Source organism: Salvelinus namaycush, chromosome 7, assembly GCF_016432855.1.
Source record: "Salvelinus namaycush isolate Seneca chromosome 7, SaNama_1.0, whole genome shotgun sequence".
Lineage (NCBI taxonomy): Eukaryota > Metazoa > Chordata > Actinopteri > Salmoniformes > Salmonidae > Salvelinus > Salvelinus namaycush.
In genome coordinates this window covers 51,920,572-51,945,924 of record NC_052313.1, presented here as the reverse complement: position 1 = coordinate 51,945,924, position 25,353 = coordinate 51,920,572, and the positions used below count along the sequence as shown (strand labels likewise).

The 25,353-nt window shown below is 44.7% G+C and overlaps 1 protein-coding gene across 1 annotated transcript; it reads right to left on the bottom strand.

The window, feature by feature from the left end:
* Window positions 1-252: 252 nt before the first annotated feature.
* LOC120051397 (gamma-tubulin complex component 3 homolog) lies at window positions 253-24,842 on the bottom strand. The gene is made up of 21 exons (XM_038998239.1): window positions 24,626-24,842; window positions 23,342-23,449; window positions 22,792-22,859; window positions 22,587-22,661; window positions 20,319-20,539; window positions 19,526-19,680; window positions 18,648-18,760; window positions 16,454-16,648; window positions 16,186-16,318; window positions 15,916-16,082; window positions 12,280-12,390; window positions 12,068-12,176; window positions 11,223-11,412; window positions 10,968-11,103; window positions 9,456-9,524; window positions 8,850-8,985; window positions 8,620-8,708; window positions 8,189-8,320; window positions 7,575-7,715; window positions 3,633-3,749; window positions 253-2,375 (listed from the first exon to the last, which is right to left on the bottom strand). Exons 1-21 carry the CDS (start codon window positions 24,699-24,701, stop codon window positions 2,214-2,216), a joined length of 2,703 nt encoding a protein of 900 aa, XP_038854167.1. The 5' UTR covers window positions 24,702-24,842; the 3' UTR covers window positions 253-2,213.
* Between the last annotated feature and the right edge of the window lie 511 nt (window positions 24,843-25,353).

Sequence of the window (25,353 nt, the reverse complement as noted above, 5' to 3'; positions counted from 1 at the left end):
CTGCTATATCGTGGATTTCCACTGTATAACTTCACATGCGTTCTGCTGCGTTCTCGAACTCCAGCACAATGGCCAGGTCACATGCATCCTTCAAACTAATTAGGCCTCAACTCAATGCGTCCAGCAAGAAAAAAAACTCACCGGGAGCGTGATGTATTAAATTAATTAGAAAATACTTTTTTTTAGACAAAGGCCCTCTTATAGTCTACTTAGAATGCACCCCTGATGCTGACAAAAAAACGAAGTACAAACTGTTAAAAAACTTGACTTTATTATTAAAGAGATGACAGGATGTTTGTGTCCATGGCATGTCATTTCTATACATCTGTGCTATACAATGAACAGGATTTACAGAGGTCTTCTGGTAGCATCTTCTCTTGGCACGCCCTGATGATAACTTGTGATTGGAAAGAAAGACAGGGGAGCCTGCTTGGAGGGGTTAAAACACTAAAGCAGGGGTGTCAAACTCATTCCACGGAGGGCCTAGTGTCTGCAGGTTTTTGGTTTTTCCTTTCAATAAAGCCCTAGACAACCAGGTGTGGGGAGTTCCTAACTAATTAGTGATGTTAATTCATCAATCAAGTACAAGGGAGGAGCGAAAACCCGCAGACACTCGCCCCCCGTGGAATGAGTTTGACACCTGTGCACTAAAGGGTGCATCTCTAACTCTGGGTGCATCTCAAATGGCACCCTATTATGTATGGTGCCATTTAGGACGCAACCAATAGCTTCATTGCCTCCTTTCCTTCATCTGCTCTGCAGACAGGTGAATGAAAGCAAGTCCTGGTAAGCATCTTCCATGTCGCTTTCAGATCAGTGAAAAGGGAAGGGAGGCGAGGAAGCCACCTCTGACTATTGAGATGCGCCCGAATACTACAGTATACTCCATCATAGGAGGGTTTTGAAAGGCTAGTTATGTCACCATACAGTCACCATTCCACTTGTAGCTTCTTCATGGTTTAATGTCGCAGTATGACAAAAGTATTTTCCCAGGTTTGTCTGAGTGGTCAGGAGAGAAAAGTGGCATAAGTTGGGTGCAACACGTTTGACAAATCTGTCTTGTACAATTAAGGAATTGAGCTGGTTCAACATGACAGATTCACATGCAGAACAGCGGCCATAGTCTGCAAGGAGAATCAAGAGAAACCCAGTTAAATAATACAAAACATGAATAAAATCCTAACGTCTGTCCGTCTTTTAGCCTTAGGGGCTGTGGGCATTATTCTTGAATCTCGTTAGAGAGGTGGGTGGGAGCCTGCTGTGTTGGTTCCATAATACAGTTGTTAAACAGCTATAACAGTGTTTATTAACAGTTATAAAACACACCGCAGACTTTAAGACACTGGTATGAAAAACGTCAGTAAGAAAAACAAAACAAAATATTCACAGAACATGTAAACAAACCAATCAAATCAAGACATTCTGTTCATTATCAAATGTACAATATGAAATTCACACGGTGATGGTAGCCTATCAGACACCTCAAAGAGGTGAGGGTGAACACAGCTGGATGCTGGAGGCAGAGTACTAAAATGATAGGTTTCTAAAACCACATCTCCCAAGAGGGGACTGTGAAAGAGTGGGAAACGTGGATGTGTGTGTGTATGGTGAATTGAGCGTGTGTGTTTGTTTGTGTGAGTCATTTGCCAATGACATTGGGGGAGGAGGCAGGGTTTCAAAATGTTCTGTTTGTTTATGTCATAGTGAAATTAATCCGAGTTAGCCCTATTTGTCTTGAGGTGTTAAAATGCAGGGCCAAATGGAATCTGTGAAGTCACCACTACATCATTCAAGACAACTGGAAATTCAGAAAAAAACTAGGTCAAATCATGACGTCAGTGATCTTCAGGTCGGAAAGTCGGAGCTCTGGAAAGAGGCCCGACCGAGTTCCCGACTTGGAATTCCGAGTTGGATGACCGTTCAAAACAATTTTTCCCAGTTGGAGCTTGTGTTTTACCGAGTTCCCAGTTGTTTTGAACGCACTGAAGTCGGAGATTTCAGAGTTCATAGTTGTTTTGAATGCGGCATTATCTCCACCTGGCTCTATTATGATGTCATCGCAACAGATTCTGTCTGGCTCTTTTGTGATGTCATCACAACAGATTCCATCTAGCCCTACTTTGATGTCATCTTCATGTCATATATAAATACTATCAAGGCAGATTCCGTGTGGCTCTCTGTCCCTATGTTGTGACATAGTGGTGTGCGTAAGGTCAGATGTTGGAGGGCCGCCGGCCCCTGGTGGCCCCCAGTGAGGCCCTCAGACGGGGGTCTCTGGCCCGGTAGTGCTCGTTGAAGTCCAGTCTGAAGCTGAGGAAGCGCAGGCTCTCGTCTGGACTAGTCATTATCAGCACCAGGAACTGCTGCACTATGCCCTGAGAAGGAGCACAACCAACCACAGATATTATACACTGAACACTACCACAGACAACCAGACGGTCCTATCATCTGAACACTACCACAGACAACCAGACTGTCCTATCCACTGAACACTACCACAGACAACCAGACGGTCCTATCCACTGAACACTACCACAGACAACCAGACGGTCCTATCCACTGAACACTACCACAGACAACTAGACGGTCCTATCCACTGAACACTACCACAGACAACCAGGCGGTCCTATCCACTGAACACTACCACAGACAACCAGACGGTCCTATCCACTGTACACTACCACAGACAAGCAGACGGTCCTATCCACTGTACACTACCACAGACAACCAGACGGTCCTATCCACTGAACACTACCACAGACAACCAGACGGTCCTATCCACTGAACACTACCACAGACAACCAGACGGTCCTAACAACTGTACACTACCACAGACAACCAGACGGTCCTATCCACTGTACACTACCACAGACAACCAGACGGTCCTATCCACTGTACACTACCACAGACAACCAGACGGTCCTATCCACTGAACACTACCACAGACAACCAGACGGTCCTATCCACTGAACACTACCACAGACAACCAGACGGTCCTAACAACTGTACACTACCACAGACACCAGACGGTCCTATCCACTGTACACTACCACAGACAAGCAGACGGTCCTATCCACTGTACACTACCACAGACAAGCAGACGGTCCTATCCACTGAACACTACCACAGACAACCAGACGGTCCTATACACTGAACACTACCACAGACAACCAGACGGTCCTATACACTGAACACTACCACAGACAACCAGACGGTCCTATCCACTGAACACTACCACAGACAACCAGACGGTCCTAACAACTGTACACTACCACAGACAACCAGACGGTCCTATGCACTGTACACTACCACAGACAACCAGACGGTCCTATCCACTGAACACTACCACAGACAACCAGACGGTCCTAACAACTGTACACTACCACAGACAACCAGACGGTCCTATGCACTGTACACTACCACAGACAACCAGACGGTCCTATCCACTGAACACTACCACAGACAACCAGAAGGTCCTATCCACTGTACACTACCACAGACAACCAGACGGTCCTATCCACTGAACACTACCACAGACAACCAGACGGTCCTATCCACTGAACACTACCACAGACAATCAGACTGTCCTAGTTTAAGCCACTGTAGCAGTGAGAAGAGAGTAAGACCCATACCTGGTAGAAGTGTGTTAGTATCCGCAGCTGAGAGCGCATTTTTGGTATGGTCTCCTGGAACTCTTGGATCCTCCTGTTCTCCTCTGCCTCCTGTTCAGCCGTCACGCCCCACTCACCCTGAAAACACACACACACAGACAGGCAACATTAGAGGTGTCAAGTTTCAGAAGGAACTTTGTTGCTGCAGCATCAGTGTGGTATCAAAGTGTGGTACCAGAAACCTTAGACCCACTCCAATTTGCATACCGCCCAAACAGATCCACAGACGATGCAATCTCTATTGCACTCCACACTGCCCTTTCCCACCTGGACAAAAGGAACACCTACGTGAGAATGCTATTCATTGACTACAGCTCAGCGTTCAACACCATAGTGCCATCAAAGCTCATCAATAAGCTAAGGACCCTGAGACTAAACACCACCCTCTGCAACTGGATCCTGGACTTTCTGACGGGCTGCCCCCAGGTGGTAAGGGTAGGTAACAACACATCCGCCACGCTGATCCTCAACACAGGGGCCCCTCAGGGGTGCGTGCTCAGTCCCCTCCTGTACTCCCTGTTCACTCATGACTGCACGGCCAGGCACGACTCCAACACCATCATTAAGTTTGCCGATGACACAACAGGGGTAGGCCTGATCACCGACAACGACGAGACAGCCTATAGGGAAGAGGTCAGAGACCTGGCCGTGTGGTGCCAGGACAACAACCTCTCCCTCAATGTGATCAAGACAAAGGAGATGATTGTGGACCACAGGAAAAGGAGGACCGAGCACGCCCCCTTTCTCATCGACGGGGCTGTAGTGGAGCAGGTTGAGAGCTTCAAGTTCCTTGGTGTCCACATCACCAACAAACTAACATGGTCCAAGCACACCAAGACAGTCGTGAAGAGGGCACGACAAAACCTATTCCCCCTCAGGAGACTGAAAAGATTTGGCATGGGTCCTCAGATCCTCAAAAGGTTCTACAGCTGCACCATCGAGAGCATCCTGACTGGTTGCATCACTGCCTGGTATGGCAACTGCTTGGCCTCCGACCGCAAGGCACTACAGAGGGTAGGGCGTACGGCCCAGTACATCACTGGGGCCAAGCTTCCTGCCATCCAGGACCTCTATACCAGGCGGTGTCAGAGGAAGGCCCTAAAAATTCTCCAGCCACCCTAGTCATAGACTGTTCTCTCTGCTACCAGACGGCAAGCGGTACCGGAGCGCAAAGTCTAGGTCCTTTAGAGGCTTCTAAACAGCTTCTACCCCCAAGCCATAAGACTCCTGAACATCTAATCAAATGGCTACCCAGACTATTTGCATTGCCCCCCTCTTTTACACCGCTGCTACTCCCTGTTGCTATCATCTATGCATAGTCACTTTAATAACTCTACCTACATGTACATATTACCTCAACTAACCGGTGCCCCCGCACATTGACTCTGTACCAGTACCCCCCTGTATATAGTCTCGTTATTTTACGGCTGCTCTTTAAATTACTTGTTACTTTTATTTCTTATTCTTATCTGTATTTTTTTAAACTGCATTGTTGGTTAAGGGCTCGTAAGTAAGCATTTCACTGTAAGGTCTACACCTTTTCTATTCGGCGCATGTGACTAATAAAATTTGATTTGAAAGAGTAACCAGTGCCATCTCTTCACTTCAGTAAATGAGTAACTAACACCCATACTAAACTGTTACAGATTCCCGCTCTATGACCCCAGCATTTCCCCCATAGAGACATGACCTTCAATGTCTTCTCTACTCACATACTTCTCATTCATGTAAACACACTCAACGGCCAATATTTAAAGTTAATATAAAATCCAATATCCCCCATCACTGACCAACAGCTTCTGTCACCCCAAACCCTCTTACCTTGGACCTCAGTCTTATTTACAAGCTATTAAAAGAGAAACTTGGCAAACGCAGAGGCTGTGTTTGTTTTTCTAACACTTAGAGTTTAATAGTCTGATGCTCAGGGCCTGTTAAATCAATAAAATGACAACAACACCAGCATGGACAATGGCCATTAAGGAGGGAACTTGAGTTGGCCCCTGGCTGGGTTCCAGACGACTTAGAACAAACAGGACATGGGACTATGTGAAGACTCTACATGGCCCTCCAATTGCGCTCTATAATTAAAAGTTATTATAAGTAGTTGAATTGGGCCAGTACACACCGGTACTGAATACCAACACCTCAAATGTTCTACTGCTTGAGTACCGGCACCTCTTATAGAATATTGGCTTTAAAATATTGCAGAGTACCGGAACCTAAATATAAACAGTGCAGCTAGGGCTGTGGCGGTCACGAAACTTCATAAGCCGGTGATTGTCAAGCAAATAACTGCCAGTATCACAGTAATTGACCGTTAATGAACATTAACACATTTAGTATCTCCTGGCTTCCACACTGACGCAGACCTTTGGAACGTCTACATTTCAAAAAGTCTAATGTAATGTAATATAGCCCACACTTTCACAATAAATCCATTATTTATTTTAGACAGGTCTAAAGAAACATGATATGAAGAAAATGTAGTCTATTTCAGAAGAACAGAATAGCATACTCTGAGTTGTCCTTATGATAGGTCCTGATCTGGCTATGCCAAATGGCTGTGGGCTACACTAGTTTAGCAGACAAGATTTGCTTAGAATTCCGTGGCATTATTTTATAGTATGAAGAATACAATTGAACAAAGCTGAATAAAATGTTAATGATACTTTCTCCAAACGATTTGAGGGAGTGCCCACATGCTGCTATTCTGTGTTGAGCAGTGAACAAAGAAACAGGTACTCCTTAATTTAGAGTTATTTATGTACCTTTAGTTGTGATACAAATGTTGGGCTGTATGTTTTGATTTTTTTATATATTCTAAGGCTGCATGATGTGACTAATGATGATTTGAGAAAAGTTGCTTGAAAGGCATGAGCTCTGCTTTGTTTTTTTGTGCAGGCTGTACACACTTCATCAGTCTCTCATTCACAATTTGACAAGCACTTGATAATGACTCGAATTTCCCGGCGGCATCCCCTTTGTGTGGCCGTAATGCCCCTAAAAAAAGCTCCTCTAATACACATGGCTCTCTGTCACGTGATCTAGTCTTTCTCACAGGCTACAAGTGAAGACAGACACATCGGGGACGCAACTGCGCCCATCCTTATCTAATTACGAGGTGCATATTGAAGATATTGGAAGAACTGTCCACATTGACTTTTCATCAGCCAACAAGATGAGTAGGCCTAAGGAACAGCAAAAGCACTAGCCTATGTCAATCTACTATCCCCCATAGTACAAAAGTTGACATATTCTATATTTTGTGTGAGAAATAAATATTCCAAACAGTCTGGGACAGTTGTGGGATGCGATAGATCCCAAATTAATACAACCACTCGCATCAAAAAAAACTTTTTTACGCAATGAGGCTGATGCAACCGAATGATGCAATTAAATAGCAAAAATGGAGGACGCGTTTATTTTCATGCCAGCCAGGTAGGCTATACTCCTGTTGTAAATATAAGCTATGTGCTTAATATTAGGAAAGTTTAAAAAAAATTAAATATAGTAGGCCTAGCCAATAGAAAGCTGATGGGATCCTCCTCTTTTTAATAGAAGCCATCACTCTGTTTCTCACGCAATTGCATAGCCTATAGAAATGTTACGCAACATGAGCTCTCATGAAGTGTTTGATTAGATTTGAATACATTTGCATTAATTTCAGAGTGATTAGAGGGACAATAGAGTGCTAAGTACCAGGCAGTTAGCAAGTCTGGTAGGTTACTAATGAACAGCAGCAGCATCAGAGCTTGGAGAAGCCTAATTACCCTGACTAAACAGTCATGTGGAATTTGACTGCCTTCATGACTCGTGACCGCCGGTGTGGCGGTAATACGGTCACCGTAACAGCCTTAAGTGCTGGCACCCATTTCAGTCCACTTCAAGCCCTGATCCTTCTACCTCAGAATCCCTCTGCTTCTTCCGCTCCTCGTACTGCAGCCGCAGGGTGAGTTCCTCCAGGGCAGAGCGGTACAGAGAGTCCTGGGCACTCTGGAACTCTATGATCTGGTCAAAGATAGCCCTTAGCTGGTTCAACAAGGACTGGAGTGAGGATAGCGGGAGAGAGGGGGGAGAAGGAGAGAAAAACATTTTAGATTAGATTAGAGTTTATTAGTCACATGTACAGGGTCGCAGATGAAATAGCTGGTTACAGGAAAATTCTTAAAGGGATACTTAGAGATTTTGGCAATGAGGCACTTTATCTACTTCCCCAGAGTCAGATGAACTCGCTGATACCATTTGTTAAGTCTCTGCGTGCACTTTGAAGGAAGTTGCTAACTACCGCTAGCGCAATTGCTAACTAGCGTTAGCACAATGACTAAGTCTATGGGTATCTGCTAGCATGCTAGTAGATACCCATAGACTTGCAGTCATTGCGGTAAGACTAGTTAGCATTGGGTCACGAAACTACCTTCAACTTCCTTCATACTGGACACAAAGACATGAAAGTTTATCCACAAGTTCATCTGACTCTGGGGAAAATAGATAAATGAGCATACGTGTGTGTGTCTCACCCTGCTGTTGGTGTCCAGTAGGCAGCGGGAGATGACAGAGTCTAAGAATCCTTCGTGGGCAGCGATGATGTGGTCTAGATCCTGGGCCTTCTCTACCTTGTTCCACAGCTCATCCCAACAACACTCTAGCACCTGTACACACACACACACACACACACACACACACACACACACACACACACACACACACACACACACACACACACACACACACACACACACACACACACACACACACACACACACACACACACACACACACACACACACACACACACACACACACAGCCAGAGACCCAGACAGCCACAGACCCAGACAGCCAGAGACCCAGACAGACAAGGGAGGGGGGCGAGTGTGAGAGGAGTGAGAGGGAGAGGCTAGGTGAGCCCAGTGGTCTCTAGATAAATGAATGAAAAGTACGGCCCCTGACCTCGAAGGTGATGTAGTACTGCATCTGGTGGATGAAGTGGACCATCTCATTGGCCAGGATGTGGCACTGGTGCAGCACGCCAGACAGCTCTGTAACATAACATCTAACATGTTACCCTGGCTGCCTTATCTACAGCTCTTCGGTACACGACTCCCTCTGCTGGAGGTGAGAGGGAACTACATGGTTGTGTGTGTGTGTGTGTGTGTGTGTGTGTGTGTGTCCGTCCTCACCTGGCATGCTCTTAAGCAGCTTGGCGTTGCACATCTGTCCCTTCCAGATGTCAGTGAGGATGTACTCCATACGCTTGGCTCGCCACAGGAAGTTGAACACCCGCAGGTAGTGGCTCATGCACTCCCGTGTGAACACCTGCCACAGCCAGAACCAGCGAGAGAAACAGAAAGCAAGAAGAGAGAGACAAAGGAGACAGAGAGAGAGAAATGAGAGAGAGAGAGAGAGACACACACACAAATTAGACAGAGAAAGACAAAGGAGACAGAGTGAAGAGAGAGACTGCGTGAACACCTGTCACAGGGTAGCACAGCATTTACACGTTCTCTCGCCACCTCACAGAACAACACAAAACCAGCCAGCACTTGACTTCATCTAACATGGTTGACTGGTGGCCTGTGAATGAACATGTATAACAGAGCAGAAAGAAACAACATTCTGATGCTCCAGTGGGCTTTTATGGATGAATGAAGAGAGAAGAGGAGAAGCTTATTGGATTGTTTGCGAGGGTGTGTGTGTGTGTGTGTGTGTGTGTGTGTGTGTGTGGAGCGAGACAAGGCAACACCAGATAGGATGGTATGTGTATGTATGTAAAGTGCTGTGGTTACCGTGGCGATAGGACCCTCTACGTGGTAGTCTAAACTGAAGACATCCCAGCCCGTATCCCCGGGAGACACCTACAGAAGGAGCACAGATGGGTTGATGACCAGGCTGTAGGTCAGAGGGATAACATGGTGCAAAGTTGACAGTTTGAAATCCAATAGGTAACACTGACACGTGTACATCCAGCATCCAGACATCAACCATCTAGGCTTCAGCTCAGAGGGCTAACAGTCTTGAGCCACGGGTTACCAGGTTGTGTTTCAAAACCGTGACTCAATACCGTGTTAGCCCACTGAGATAAAGCCTGTGATAGTAGTAATGGTATGAGCTGTAGCTTATGACGGTAGTAATGGTATGAGCTGTAGCCTATGACAGTAGTAATGGTATGAGCTGTAGTCTATGATAGTAGTTATGGTATGAGCTGTAGCCTATGACAGTAGTAATGGTATGAGCTGTAGCCCATGACAGTAGTTATGGTATGAGCTGTAGCCTATGACAGTAGTTATGGTATGAGCTGTAGCCTATGATAGTAGTTATGGTATGAGCTGTAGCCCATGACAGTAGTTATGGTATGAGCTGTAGTCTATGATAGTAGTAATGGTATGAGCTGTAGCCTGTGATAGTAGTTATGGTATGAGCTGTAGTCTATGATAGTAGTAATGGTATGAGCTGTAGCCTGTGATAGTAGTTATGGTATGAGCTGTAGTCTATGATAGTAGTAAAGGTATGAGCTGTAGCCTGTGATAGTAGTAATGGTATGAGCTGTAGCCTATGATAGTAGTTATGGTATGAGCTGTAGCCTGTGATAGTAGTTATGGTATGAGCTGTAGTCTATGATAGTAGTAATGGTATGAGCTGTAGCCTATGATAGTAGTTATGGTATGAGCTGTAGCCTGTGATAGTAGTTATGGTATGAGCTGTAGTCTATGATAGTAGTAATGGTATGAGCTGTAGCCTGTGATAGTAGTTATGGTATGAGCTGTAGTCTATGATAGTAGTAAAGGTATGAGCTGTAGCCTGTGATAGTAGTAATGGTATGAGCTGTAGCCTGTGATAGTAGTTATGGTATGAGCTGTAGCCTATGATAGTAGTTATGGTATGAGCTGTAGCCTATGACAGTAGTTATGGTATGAGCTGTAGCCTGTGATAGTAGTAATGGTATGCGCTGTAGCCTGTGATAGTAGTAAAGGTATGAGCTGTAGCCTGTGATAGTAGTAATGGTATGAGCTGTAGCCTATGATAGTAGTAATGGTATGCGCTGTAGCCTGTGATAGTAGTTATGGTATGAGCTGTAGCCTGTGATAGTAGTAATGGTATGAGCTGTAGCCTATGATAGTAGTAATGGTATGCGCTGTAGCCTGTGATAGTAGTTATGGTATGAGCTGTAGCCTGTGATAGTAGTAATGGAATGCGCTGTAACCTGTGATAGTAGTTATGGTATGAGCTGTAGCCTGTGATAGTAGTTATGGTATGAGCTGTAGCCTGTGATAGTAGTAATGGTATGAGCTGTAGCCTACCTCCAGCAGGCGTACGTCCAGTCTCTTGAGGATCTCAGCGTTGTCATACTGGGCGTTGGTGGCCCTCACGGCTGTCTCCAGGATGCCTGTCAGGTTGTGCTGGTACAGAGTGGTGGCTGGGCGGGCCAGCTCTGGTCTGAAGGGACAAACACTAAGGTCAATATATATGACGTACAGGATGGGGTGGGTGGGTGTGTGTATTTGTGCGTACCCCTCTGTCTGTACACCTGTGTGTGTGTGTGTGTGTGTACTAACTTTAGCAGGTCCATGAGGTGGCGTATGAAGTCTCCCTGGCCCAGCAGCAGGTATCGTCTCATGGCCTGCAGGTGCTCCAGCAGCAGATAGTTCTGGTTGAGGACATTCAGCAGGTACTTGCTGGTTTCAAAGTAGGCTGCATCTATCTTCCCCTGGAACGCCCCCTCCAGGTCTGATAACAGCTCTGCAGCTACAGAGAGAGAGTTATTATCTGTGGTCATTATGTGGGTACTGGAGTTGGCACTACATGATGCATATTAAACTCATCTCTCAGACAGCTTGCTGAACTCTGTATCTATAATTCAAGATAGAGTCTGCATCCAAAATAGCACCCTATTCGCTTCATAATGCACTACCTTTGACCGGGGGCTTCATAATGCACTACCTTTAACCCTGAAGGTTATGGTCAAAAGTAGTGCACTAGAAAAGGGAATAGGGTGGCATTTGGGACAGACAGGGTAAAAATACAACCCCTCCCCTTCCAACGCCAGTCAGTGTGCAGTCATTCCCCTCAAGGACGAGGCTAAGGAAGGAACTGTAAAACCATTGATCAGCGACGGAGAGAGGAGTGAGACTAAACCCAGTCGATACGACCGTAAGTACCATAACAGTACAACCAGTTCTGATGCCAAACAGATCAATGCAGCTCTGCTCTCACTAGCTACAAACACTACTATGGCAAGACCAAGGCTTCTCTACTCTGTCGAAAGACACTGCCTGCTCAATACACACTCTCTGGAGGTATATTATGTAGAAATGTGTACCAAACACCAAATGCCAGTGTGGTATTAAGCTAGCCCCTTTCACAGTGTGTTGGGGTGGGGGAGAGAGGTCAGAGAGCGTACCATCTTTGGGGGAGTCTGTAGACTTGGAGGCCGGGGTGATTTTCCCTGGTGAGGTTCTGTCATGGCACACCTGATGCAGGAAGTTAATGGACTTTCCAATGAGCAGAACCTACAGAGACAGAAGAGAAAGAGAGAGCGAGCAAAAGTGACATGTGAATGCAAAGTTTGTATTTTTTACGTTGAGGATAATTGGTGTTCGTGTGTGTGTCTACCTTGCGGGCCTGGTCCATGGTGATGAAGGTGGGTATCATGGACTTCCTCAGTGAGTACTTGTCGTGCCACAGTCTGTCTGTCTTCACCGTGGGGTCAGACGCCACAAAGAACTGCAGGGAGAGGAATCCCCATCACAATCAGACCTTAAAAGACAGGACTCAACTATATCCGAACACAGGAGATTACTCCAACAATGGATACTTATTACAGTAATGGAAAGAAAGTGAATGGTGGTTCCATCTCTCAATCATGATCTTAATCGTCACTGAGCCAGTGGTTCAACTTGAAAACCAAAATGGATGCCGATAAATAGACATCAGCGTTACACGGTGAAGACTTCTCTCCTAGGGGGTACAACAAGGGGGATTGAAAAGCCTTTTAGTAAACAAAAAGTATATATCAAGTTTTATTTTCATTTCGGCTCTTCTTGTCATAATGAGTGTTTACAGTCTAACGCCACCTCCCAGCCGCCCCCTGGGCTGACAGAGGTGCCTGTAAGCTTCAGAGCCATCCCCTCATTCCCCTCTGCTGGGAAGGAACAGCTCCATAACTATCACTTATGCTTGCTACAGAGAGGGTCAATACAGGGGGCTTAAATACAGTGTGCCCTTTGAAGCGTTCCCTTCTGAGAATAGCTCGGCAGTTGGTCTTGAAAGCCGCTACAACTCTCCTGTGCTCTGTGCTCGCCCAATCAGCACTTAGTCTCAGGTAGACGGAGTCTGAGAGGGCGATTCAGCAGCAGGTGCATTAGGACTAGATTCACGGCCTTCTACTGTCCTGTAGTTGTGGAGACAGGGAGATGGATGGAGAGCAAGGACAGAGATGGGAGGAGAGAGAGAAGAGAGGGCCATCACTCAGTTCCCCATTACCGTCCTCTCATCCATCCTCATTTGGAAGGCCGCCGTACCCCTCCCCTTTCCCTCCATCTCAGCTCAGAGATTAACCTGTCTGACGTCTGTCTGAGTCCACTTCAGCCTGAGCTCAGCTACTACCATCCGGACTCTGACCTTGACAAACTAATGGAAGTGTGTGTGTATTATATTTAAGCAATAAGGCAAAATGGGGTGTGGTATATGACCAAAATACCATAGCTACGGGCTGTTCTTACGCACAACGCATTGCAGCATGCCTGGACACAGCCCCTTAGCTGTGCCTTATTGCTATTTTAAACTGGTTACCAACGTAATTAGAGCAGTAAAAATAAATGTAAAAGCTGTCATCAAGGCCACCCTAGTTTAAGAAACAGATGCCTTACAAGTCCTCAACTGGCAGCTTCATTAAATAGTACCCGCAAAACACCAGTCTCAACGTCAACAATGAAGAGGCGACTCCGGGATGCTGGCCTTCTAGGCAGAGTTCCTCTGTCCAGTGTCTGTGTTCTTTTGCCAATCTTAATAAAAAAAATGTATTGGCCAGTCTGAGATGTGGCTTTTTCTTTGCAACTCTGCCTAGAAGGCCAGCATCCCGGAGTCAGCTCTTCACTGTTGACGTTGAGACTGGTGTTTTGTAGCCTGTAATCGAACCCACAAATGCTGATGCTCCAGATACTCAACTAGTCTAAAGAAGGCCAGTTTTATTGCTTCTTTAAATCAGAACAACAGTTTTCAGCTGTGCTAACATAATTGCAAAAGGGTTTTCTAATGATCAATTAGCTTTTAAAATGATAAACTTGGATTTTCTAACACAACGTGCCATTGGAACACAGGAGTGATGGTTGCTGATAATGGGCCTCTGTACGCCTATGTAGATATTCCATTAAAAATCAGCCGTTTCCAGCTACAATAATCATTTACAATATTAACAATGTCTACACTCTATTTATGATCAATTTCATGTTATTGTCATGGACAAAAAATGTGCATGTGTGTGTGTGTGATATATATATATATATACATACATATACACACACACACACACAGTTGAATTCGGAAGTTTACACACACCTTAGCGAAATACATTTAAACTGAGTTTTTCACAATTCCTGACATTTAATCCTAGTAAAAATTCCCTGTCTTAGGTCAGTTAGGATCAGCACTTTATTTTAAGAATGTGAAATGTCAGAATAATAGTAGAGAGAATTATTTATTTCAGAATTTATTTCTTTCATCACATTCCCAGTGAGTCAGAAGTTTACATATACTCAATATCAGTATTTGGTAGCATTGCCTTTAAATTGTTTAACTTGGGTCAAACGTTTCAGGTAGCCTTCCACAAGCTTCCCACAATAAGTTGGGTGAATTTTGGCACATTACTCCTGACAGAGCTGGTGTAACTGAGTCAGGTTTGTAGGCCTCCTTGCTGGCACACGCTTTTTCAGTTCTGCCCACAAATTTTCTATAGGATTGAGGTCAGGGCTTTGTGATGGCCACTCCAATACCTTGACTTCCTTAGGCCATTTTGCCACAACTTTGGAAGTTTGCTTGGGGTCATTGTCCATTTGGAAGACCCATTTGCGACCAAGCTTTAACTTCCTGACTGATGCCTTGCGATGTTGCTTCAATATATCCACATCATTTTCCTCCCTCATGATGCCATTTATTTTGTGAAGTACACCAGTCCCTCCTGCAGCAAAGCAACCCCACAACATGATGCTGCCACCCCCGTGCTTCACGGTTGAGATGGTGTTGCAAGCCTCCCCCCTTTTTCCTCCAAACATAATGATGGTCATTATGGCATAACAGTTATATTTTTGTTTCACCAGACCAGAGGACATTTCTCCAAAAAGTACAATCTTTGTCCCCATGTGCAGTTGCAAACCATAGTCTAGCTTTTTTATGGCGGTTTTGGAGCAGTGGCTTCTTCCTTGCTGAGCAGCCTTTCAGGTTATGTTGATATAGGACTCGTTTTACTGTGGATATAGATACTTTTGTACCTGTTTCCTCCAGCATCTTCACAAGGTCGTTTGCTGTTGTTCTGGGATTGATTTGCACTTTTCGCACCAAAGTGCGTTCATCTCTAGGAGACAGAACACGTCTCCTTCCTGAGCGGTATGACGGCTGTGTGGTCCCATGGTGTTTATAGTTGCGTACTATTGTTTGTACAGATGAATGTGGTACCTTCAGGCGTTTGGAAATTGCTCCCAAGGATGAACCAGACTTGTGGAGGTCTACAATTTGTTTTCTGAGGTCTTGGCTGATTTCTTTTGATTTTCCCATGATGTCAAGCAAAGAGGCACTGAGTTTGAAGGTAGGCCTTGAAATACATCCACATGTACACCTCCAATTGACTCAAATGATGTCAATTAGCCTATCAGAAGCCTTTAAAGCCATGACATTTTCTGATGTTTTCCAAGCTGTTTAAAGGCACAGTCAACTTAGTGTATGTAAACTTCTGACCCACTGGAATTGTGATGCAGTGAATTATAAGTGAAATAATCTGTCTGTAAACAATTGTTGGAAGTATTACTTGTGTCATGAACAAAGTAGATGTCCTAACCGACGTGCCAAAACTATAGTTGGTTAACAAGAAATTTGTGGAGTGGTTGAAAAACGAGTATTAATGCCTCCAACCTAAGCGCATGTAAACTTTCGACTTCAAATGTATGTATATATATATATATATATATGTATATATATATGGTGTGTGTATAATATATATGGTGTGTATATTAAATATATGGTGTGTGTGCGCGTCACCTCATGGTAAGTGTCCTCCAGCTCTCCATCGTAGATCCAGCGGTAGAGGAAGTTGAGGATGGGATGTGACACCAGGCTGAGGATGTGCTGCACCAGAGCTCTCATCTGAGGGTCCCCTGTCTTCCCATAGGCATGGACCGCTGACGCCAGTTCACCTCCCTTCCTCCCTACACACACAACATTTCAACCACACACTTGAACCACACACACTATTTAAATGGATACTTTGATGGTACCAAATCAGCAGGCGCCACACACACACAGCTCTACCTTGGCAGAAGTCAACGAGGGCAGCCAGGGTTTTGAGGCGGACTTTAGGGTCGTAGGTCCAGACTAGGAGACGTCTGAGGGTCAGACTGCACTCCACTCCCAGGTTCACTCCCTGGTCATCCTCCACCTGCAACTGTCAAACACACCTTTACATGTCCTATAGCCTACATGGGTTTTTCCTCTTGAAGGGCTAAGAACAAAGTTCATTCACTTGAATAATGAATAAGGCGGTACAGTGTTGAGAGGTAGAGAAAGGTGTGTGTCTTACCTGTGAGTGCAGAACTGCCAGAAGTCTGTAGTATTCCTTCAGTTCCTGATGCAGGGAGGCACAAAAGCTCTGTCCCACCAGGCCAAAGGCTCGGTCCAGACTGCGCGAGTCAGTGTACTTCCTGATCTTGTTGTGGAGCCAGCCCAGCTCAGCCAATCGGCTACTGGTGTCCCTCAGAGACTTACAGAGCACCACCTAGGGACACACTGGAGAAGTTACGACAGGAGAATGCACACGCAGGCACACCCAGGCACACACAGGCACAAAATACAGGGAATACTGTGAATATCTGTCAAAGTAACCCATTTAATCTGTGAAGGGGTTGCCAGGTTGGTAGTTAATTATCCCCGTGTGTACCATCTGTCCTGTATGGCTCCCCACAGACACGAGACACTCACAATCGGAAAACGGGCCTCTCCTGCTGCCAGGTTACCATTCAGTCACTACACACATGTACACCACAACCCCCCATGACTACAGCAACACCAAAGGAACAGCAGCTCTGCTCTTCAGCCCAGAATCATGAATAGGAACACATCAGCCGTATTATTACAGAGCCCTTTGCCAGTTGGAGGACCATTCCAATTCAAGGTTCATCCCTTTCACACCAGTTGGTTCAGAATTAATTTCACTTTTTTTAAATGGTAGTCAGCGTGGCCCTTGTTTCACAGATTGAAGACATTCACCAAGAAGCCTGGAGCCCAAACTGTCTGCAGTGTCTCTCTGCTGACGGAGTCGTCTTATGAGGACGAGGTGTTGATACTCACCTTCTCTACTTTAGACAGAATAATAAAACAGGTCTCTAATAACGTTCCATTTCTGTATTCTGTTCTAATTATTCCGGAAACCGTGTTAGATTGAATAGGGCTTATAGCGTAAATGATGACTTCAAAAAGACCTCAGGAAACACCCTTGATGGCTAGATTTGGCTCCAGTGTTCTCGTCCGATACAGTGCTCCTAGGCCAGCGCATTGACAGCAGGCTATATATATATAACGCTGAGAAGATGTATAGCTGAAACAGGTCGACTGTAATTTGTAGGAATATTAGGGAGGGAGGAAGGGAGGAAAGTTGTAATGAATACTTGATGGATGATAGAGGGACGCCATCGATGTGGCTCCTAACCAAAGAGCCAACTATTGATCTGTCGAGCTTTTTATCCCTTTTAGAAACAGATCATCAGCCTTGATGTCAGCAGCACTACAGCTGAATCTGAAAAACGCTGTCGGTCGGCCGGTTCTACAACAGCCATGATGTCAGGGAGTCAGCTAGCGATGAAACAGGGTAATCTGTCAATAACTGGTCTAGCTAGTATGGATGGAAGTACGACGCTGTCTACATTAAATATTTAGCATATTTAGTCATTTAGCAAGACGCTCTTATCCAGAGAGACTTACAGGAGCAATTAGGGTTAAGTGCCTTGCTCAAGGACACAGACAGATTTTTCACCTAGTCAGCTTGGGGATTCAAACCAGAGACTTTCGGTTTCTGGCCCAACGCTCTTAACTGCTAGCCTCCCTGCCATGGTGCATCTAAACACAACATGTTGACTAACTCTAACATATACGCAGTGTACAAAACATTAGGAATACCTGCTCTTTCCATCACTTGTTAAATCCACTTCAATCAGTGTAGATGAAGGGGAGGAGACAGGTTAAAGAAGGGTTTTTAAGCCTTGAGACATGGATTGTGTATGTGTGCCATTCAGAGGGTGAATGCGCCAGACAAAAGACTTAAGTGCCTTTGAACGGGGGTGGGGGGGTATGGTAGTAGGTGCCAGGCACACCAGTTTGAGTGTGTCAAGAAGTGCAACGCTGCTGGGTTTTTCACACTCAACAGTTTCCCGTGTGTATCAAGAAGGGTCCACCAACCAAAGGACATCCAGCCAACTTGACAACTGTGGGAAGTATTGGAGTCAACATGGGCCAGCATCCCTGTGGAACGCTTTTGACACTTTGTAGTCTATGCCCTGATGAATTGAGGCTGTTATGAGGGCAAAAATGGGGTGCAACTCAATATTAGGAAGGTGTTTCTAATGTTTAGTACACTCAGTGAAAGGTCAAATAGCTTATGAAGTTGGTCATCAGTTTTTGCATTCGTCAGGGAAATATTTCAGGAACAAGGGGCACAAACTGAAATACCAAAGACACCTTGGCATGGACATTGTTCACGTATGAACGAATGTTCAAGTCACCTTGGAGTCGATCTTGTAGCAGTTGTCTGTGTTGCTCATCTTAATGAACTTGCCGTCGATCCCCTGGAAGACATACAGGATGTCTCGGACCAGCGCAGCCTCACCAACCTCCGCTGGAGAGAAGAAGAACGAGGGATTCAGAAAAACAACAACAAGAAATAGGACAACATTAACGAAAGCCAGAAATGTTACAGTACCAGTTAAAAAAGTTTGGACATCTACTCATTCAATTGTTTTTCTTAATTTTTTACTATTTTCTATATTGTAGAATAACAGTGAATATGTCAAAACTATGAATGAACACATATGGAATCATGTAGTAAGCAAAAAAGTGTTAAAAAAATATAACATATATTTTGATTTGTTTAACACTTTTTTGCTCACTACATGATTCCATATGTGTTATTCATATTTTTGATGTCTTCACTATTATTCTACAACGTAGAAAATAGTACAAATAAAGAAAAACCCTGGAATGAGTAGGTGCTGTATCTCTCTGTATATCTATTAAAGTCAGGCCCCAACCCTGTCAGAGGAACACCAAGACAAATTAAATACCGGGAGAGCAACAAAAACGGTTTATGAAATGAGCCAATTATGTGAGGTGGTTCTTACTGCAGAACAGGAACATTTCATTGCAGACTTGGTAAATTTCCCTCCAAACTAATCTCTTTCTGTTTAATATTGAGTATTCAGTTTGCAGAGCCACTGTGCAGAGAACAATGTCTCTTTTACCATTACATGCCCCCTGCCCAACTTCTGCCTACGTTACAAAATTTCCTCCAACCGTGAAGCATGTCCCAACAACGCCATGTAGTTTCATACACAAAAAGTAGGCCTATACATCCCAACAATGTCTGTCCCCACCCCCAACTCACCAGTGAGGTCCCCGTCATGGCGTGGCCTGGGAGCCCGGGTGGACAGGGGTGGGGGGCCGAGCGGGGCCCGTGAGGTAGGTGCCAGGGCGGAGGTGTTGGGGAGGGCCCACGCCAGCCGAGAGCCCAGCTGCTGCCCTGCTGTCTGGGGTGGGTGTCTGGAGAGTGCACACACAGAAATGTTTAATGGATCATTTTGTATGTTTACATCCGTGTAACTATAGACATTTTATCTCCCCCTCGACATGCATAACTCTTCCCCTATACATGTTGGTTCTCCTAATGCAAACTGTCTTGTAGGACCATTACCATTAATAGCCTGTTAATGAGGGACTCTTGCCTTTCAACAGCAGAGAATGGCTTTAGAGTCACACCACCGTAGCGATGCCTCAGCTCCAAATGACTTTTATAGTGTTGATGATGATCCACTCAACCACCCACTAATCAGATACTTACCCTGGCACTAGACGAGTATAGCCAGACTAATTATACACAAGTGCTGGTGGGGTTGTGGAGAAAGACATGCATAATTGATGCTCACAACAGAATGGAAATATCCTGCTACAACAAATGGCTACAAAGAAAAATATTTTTTTAAACATGTCCTACTAATTTAAGACACCTTCATATTCTGAAGGTTCATTGGTTATGCAGTTGCGGTGCTGAGCTACAACAAACGCATGCACTCCCTGTGAGTCCACAGGAACAAGACTGAAGAAAGTCTAGAGTCATGTACGACTGACTATGGAGTCCTGGGTGCTGACCGGACAAACCGGGTTCCATCAATTGGTCTTACCCGGCCAGCAGGGGCTGAGGGGTGGGTGTGGGCCCGTTGAGGGAGTACACCCCCAGGCTGCTGATGCCACTGGTGCCCATGCTGGTGGAGATCTGGGAGCCCCCGGGCCCCGAGCGCTCGGGGTAGCTGAGGGGCAGGCTCCCGGGCCGAGTGCAGTAGAACGGGGTGGAGTGGGCGTCCCGGGGGAGGGCCTGGGCAAACAGCGCCCCATAGCTGCCAACCTGGGAATGACACATGCTATCAATAAATCAATGATGTATCAATTAAATAATCAAATGTGGAAAAATATGGAACATTTAATAGAATAGCTATTTCTGCTATTAATGGAGTTCTACAGAACTAACATGGCCACGATGGAATTACTGTTTGTGATGATGTAGTCAGGAGGATTATACTGCTTTCATTTTCTGTATCGACAGTACCAGTCAAAAGTTTGGACACACAAAGGTTTATCTTTATTTCTACTATTTCCAACATTGTAGAAAAATAGTGAAGACATCGAAACTATGAAAAAACACATATGGAATCATGTAGTAACCAAAAAAAGTGTTAAATTAATCAAAATATATTTTATATTTGAGATTCTTCAAAGTAGCCACCCTTTGCCTTGATGACAGCTTTGCACACTCTTGGCATCTCTCAACCAGCTTCATGAGGTAGTCACCTGGAATGTATTTCAATCAACAGCTGTGCCTTGTTAAAAGTTCATTTGTGGAATTTTTTTCCTTCTTAATGAGTTTGAGACAATCAGTTGTGTTGTGACAAGGTAGGGGTGGTATATAGAAAATAGCCCTATTTGGTAAAAGACCAAGTCCATATTATGGCAAGAACAGCTCAAATAAGCAAAGAGAAACGACAGTCCGTCATTACTTTAAGACATGAAGGTCAGTCAATACGGAAAATTCCAAGAACTTTGAAAGTTTCTTCAAGTGCAGTCGCAAAAACCATCAAGCGCTATGATGAAACTGGCTCTCATGAGGACCACCATAGGAAAGGAAGACCCTGAGTTACCTCTGCTGCAGATGATAAGCTCATTAGAGTTACCAGCCTCAAAAATTGCAGCCCAAATATATGCTTCACAGAGTTCAAGTAACAGACAGATCTCAACAACTGTTTAGCGTGATTCAGGCCTTCATGGTCAAATTGCTGCAAAGAAGCCACTACTAAAGGAGACCAAAAAGAAGAAGAGACTTGCTTGGGCCAAGAAACACGAGCAATGGACATTAGCCCGGTGGAAATCTGTCCTTTGGTCTGATGAGTCCAAATTGGAGATGTTGGGTTACAACCGCCGTTTCTATGTGAGAGTAGGTGAACGGACGATCTCCGAATGTGTGGTTCCCACCGTGAAGCATGGAGGAGGTGGTGTGATGGTGTGGGGGTGCTTTGCTGGTGACACTGTCAAATCAAATCAAGTTTATTTTATATAGCCCTTCATACATCAGCTAATATCTCGAAGTGCTGTACAGAAACCCAGCCTAAAACCCCAAACAGCAAGCAATGCAGGTGTAGAAGCACGGTGGCTAGGAAAAACTCCCTAGAAAGGCCAAAACCTAGGAAGAAACCTAGAGAGGAACCAGGCTATGAGGGGTGGCCAGTCCTCTTCTGGCTAGGCACACTTAACCAGCATGGCTACCACAGCATTATGCAGTGATACGCCATCGTATCTGGTTTGTACTTAGTGGGACTATCATTTATTTTTCAACAGGACAATGACCCAACACACCACCACGCTGTGTAAGGGCTATTTGAACAAGAAGGAGAGTGATGGAGTGCTGCATCAGATGACCTAGCCTCCACAATCACTCAATCTCTACCCAATTGAGATGGTTTTGGATGAGTTGGACCGCAGATTGAAGGAAAAGCAGCCAACAAGTGCTCAGCATATGTGGGAACTCCAACAAAACTGTTGGAAAAGCATTCCAGGTGAAGCTGGTTGAGAGAATGCCAAGAGTACAAAGCGGTCATCAAAGCAAATGGTGGCTATTTTGCAGAATCGAAAATCGAAAATATATTTTGATTTGTTTAACACTTTTTTGAATACTACATGAAGCCATGTGTGTTATTTCATAGTTCTGATGTCTTCACTATTATTCTACAATGTAGAAAATAGTAAAAATAAACAAAAACCCTGGAATAAGTAGCTGTGTCCAAACTTTTGACTTGTACTCTATATATAGCTATGGTTAGTGTGTGTGTGTGTGTGTGTGTGTGTGTGTGTGTGTGTGTGTGTGTGTGTGTGTGTGTGTGTGTAATTACAAGTATACCCACCCTGGACGGTTTCCTGGGGTCCTCACAGAGACTGAGCAGCAGGTATAAGACGGACCACCTGTGTTTCAGCACCCCCTGTTAATGGAAAGCAAAACACACAGATTCTCTTAATGGAAAGCAAAACACACAGATTCTCAATTGGTTCTCCTTTCAAAGCCAATACAAGTATGCATATGCACCAGGGTATTTGGAACAGAAGACTGACCTGAGTCTGCAGCTTTCTGTGGAGCTCAGAGAACAGGGCTGCGTCACTCTCTCTCCTCTGCTTCAGCACTGGAGAACCAAAGGACAAGACAAACAGAATCAGACCCCTAAATAAACAGACATAGACCAATTTCAAAAACACAAGTTGATTAAAAGGGGCTCAACTCCACTCCGAACAAGGGTAAGTGCTGTTTTTTAAAAACTTTACTATGCTTAGCGATCGATAAGATGGTCATTAGTGGCCTTATTCCGACTACAAACAAAATGTATTGAGATTTACTTTAATGGAGACTCTTAACAACCGAATTTCTTTATTGTCAAATGTACCTTTAACACGAGACAGAAAATCTCTACTGGGAAAACAACAACAAAAAGACCACATTAACAAAGGATGCATGTTTGCAAAGGTAACAGAGAAAGTGCAAACCAGTGATGTGCAGATGCCACTTTCGACTGTCGAGATGGACCCTCAAAGAGGATTCACTCAGCAAACCTGTCCAGTTTAGGTCACTCACATTATTGTCTCTAATAATAGGTCATAGGTCACTCACGTTCTTTTTTGATCTTCTCTGACACTAGGAACTCATCCCTCTCAATGGTGGGAGCATAGTTACTCCCGACGACTCTCACAGCATACTGGAACTGGTGGGCTACTTCAGCTGAAATGTGAAATAGGGTTGAGTTGAAGTATTGAGCACGGAATATCGGCTTTTCCTAAACCATATGGCACTACTAGTGAATGAATCTTTCAGACTGGTTCAAATCTTACAGATGCATAACGTTTCCCCTCAATCAGTAGCTAGCTCCCAATCTTACACTTTCCGTTAGTCACAAAACGTGGCGAAACATGCCTTCAATTGTGCAGGCAATACCACTACATTTACATAGAAAAATACCCGAAATGTCCCTTGTCTGTCACCAATGTTTCAAATATATATATTTGAACTTACTGCCGATTGTCTATGGTTTTGGTACTTGAGACAAAATATCCACAGGTAAGTATTATTAAATGACTTCAAAGCGCGGGTCTGTGTGTGTGGCAATCAAGATGTGTTTGCTCATGATCAAAGGCACGTGCACAAGACGGTAAGTACATGCATACTAACCGGTGTTTACATGGTTTTGAGCATGTGCCAGGTGATAAAAAAATGTAACTTCAGTACCTGCGCTCTAAAAAGTCGGGTAAACAATACTTTCGGGTGAATATTTTGTCTCATATTTCGAGCAGCTGATAGACTAACTGCACAGACAACCGGTATAGTAAGTTCAAACGTAATTGTATTCAACATTCTGGCTTGTAAGGAAAATGTCCACGATTGTGCAGTGCTTTGTTTCAGACTGTATATCAAGAATTGGTATCAAAGTCAGATTTATTAGGCACACTTTCTGGCAGCCTGGCTAACTTACTTGAACAAGGCGTGGTTGTACTGTTGTCAACCGTATCTGCAGCTACCTATATCTAGCTATGACACACTTTTGGTAGTTAGCTAGCTAGCTAAAGCCTTGGATGTAGCCATCACCTAAATACAAATAAGGGTCGAGCTAACGTTAGTTAACTAGATGGCTAGCTAGCTGGGGTCCATACATAGCCTACCATCTGTGACTTGGCTGGCTAGGTGTACAGTTACTAGCTAGCCTAAGCTAACTAGCATTGGCTGTTACACAAACTTGACTTAACTAAAAACGTAGTTAGCTACTGTAGCTAGATGGCGCGCTGAACGTTGGTATCCAACTGTTATATCAGCATCACTGTTAATGTTAGCTAGCTAGCAACAGACCAGGCTAGCTGCACATAACCGCGCCTGGACAATCTAACTAGCTAGCATCATAGCTACCTTCGCTCTTCCCAGTGATCCTGCAGCAGAGACTTTGAAGGAGGACGTTGGGGGACTTTTGATCTAGGGCAGCCATTGCGTTGCAGTCTTTTATTTTCCTTATCAGACACCAGCGATACTACTGGATGCAGTTGTACCCACTACGATTGTTCTTGCTTTGGGTTTCCACTCTCAGTAACAGCCATTTTAACGGAACCCGCCGAAAGCGTCCTGACTGGAGGCGTTGCTAGCAAGAAGAGATGGGGAAAATAAATGAAAATATTACCCTCCAAAACAAGGCAATGGCGCTAAAGGTTCCCATCTCAGTTGTTCCTAGCCTTCGCCACATGCTTATGGTGGTCAAATTTTAAGCTAAGTAGATAGCTAGTTGACTGTTCATTTTGAAATACATTTTCAATGTTGATTTAAAATTATTTTATTGGAATTAATTGCAATGAAGTACAGCCGTATCGAAAGACAGTTATTTTTCATATTTGCATTTCAGAACCAGGAGAGTGGACAGTTCCCAGACTTGGGGTACAAGGCAAGCATTTCATGACCCAAGTAGTGGACCTCTCTCTCTCTCTTTCTCTTTCTCTCTTTCAATGGCTTTGTGTCTCTAATATGGTCATACATTGGGCAGGAGGTTAGGAAGTGCAGCTCAGGTTCCACCTCATTTTGTGGGCAGTGTGCACATAGCCTGTCTTCTCTTGAGAGCCAAGTCTGCCTACGGCGGCCTTTCTCAATAG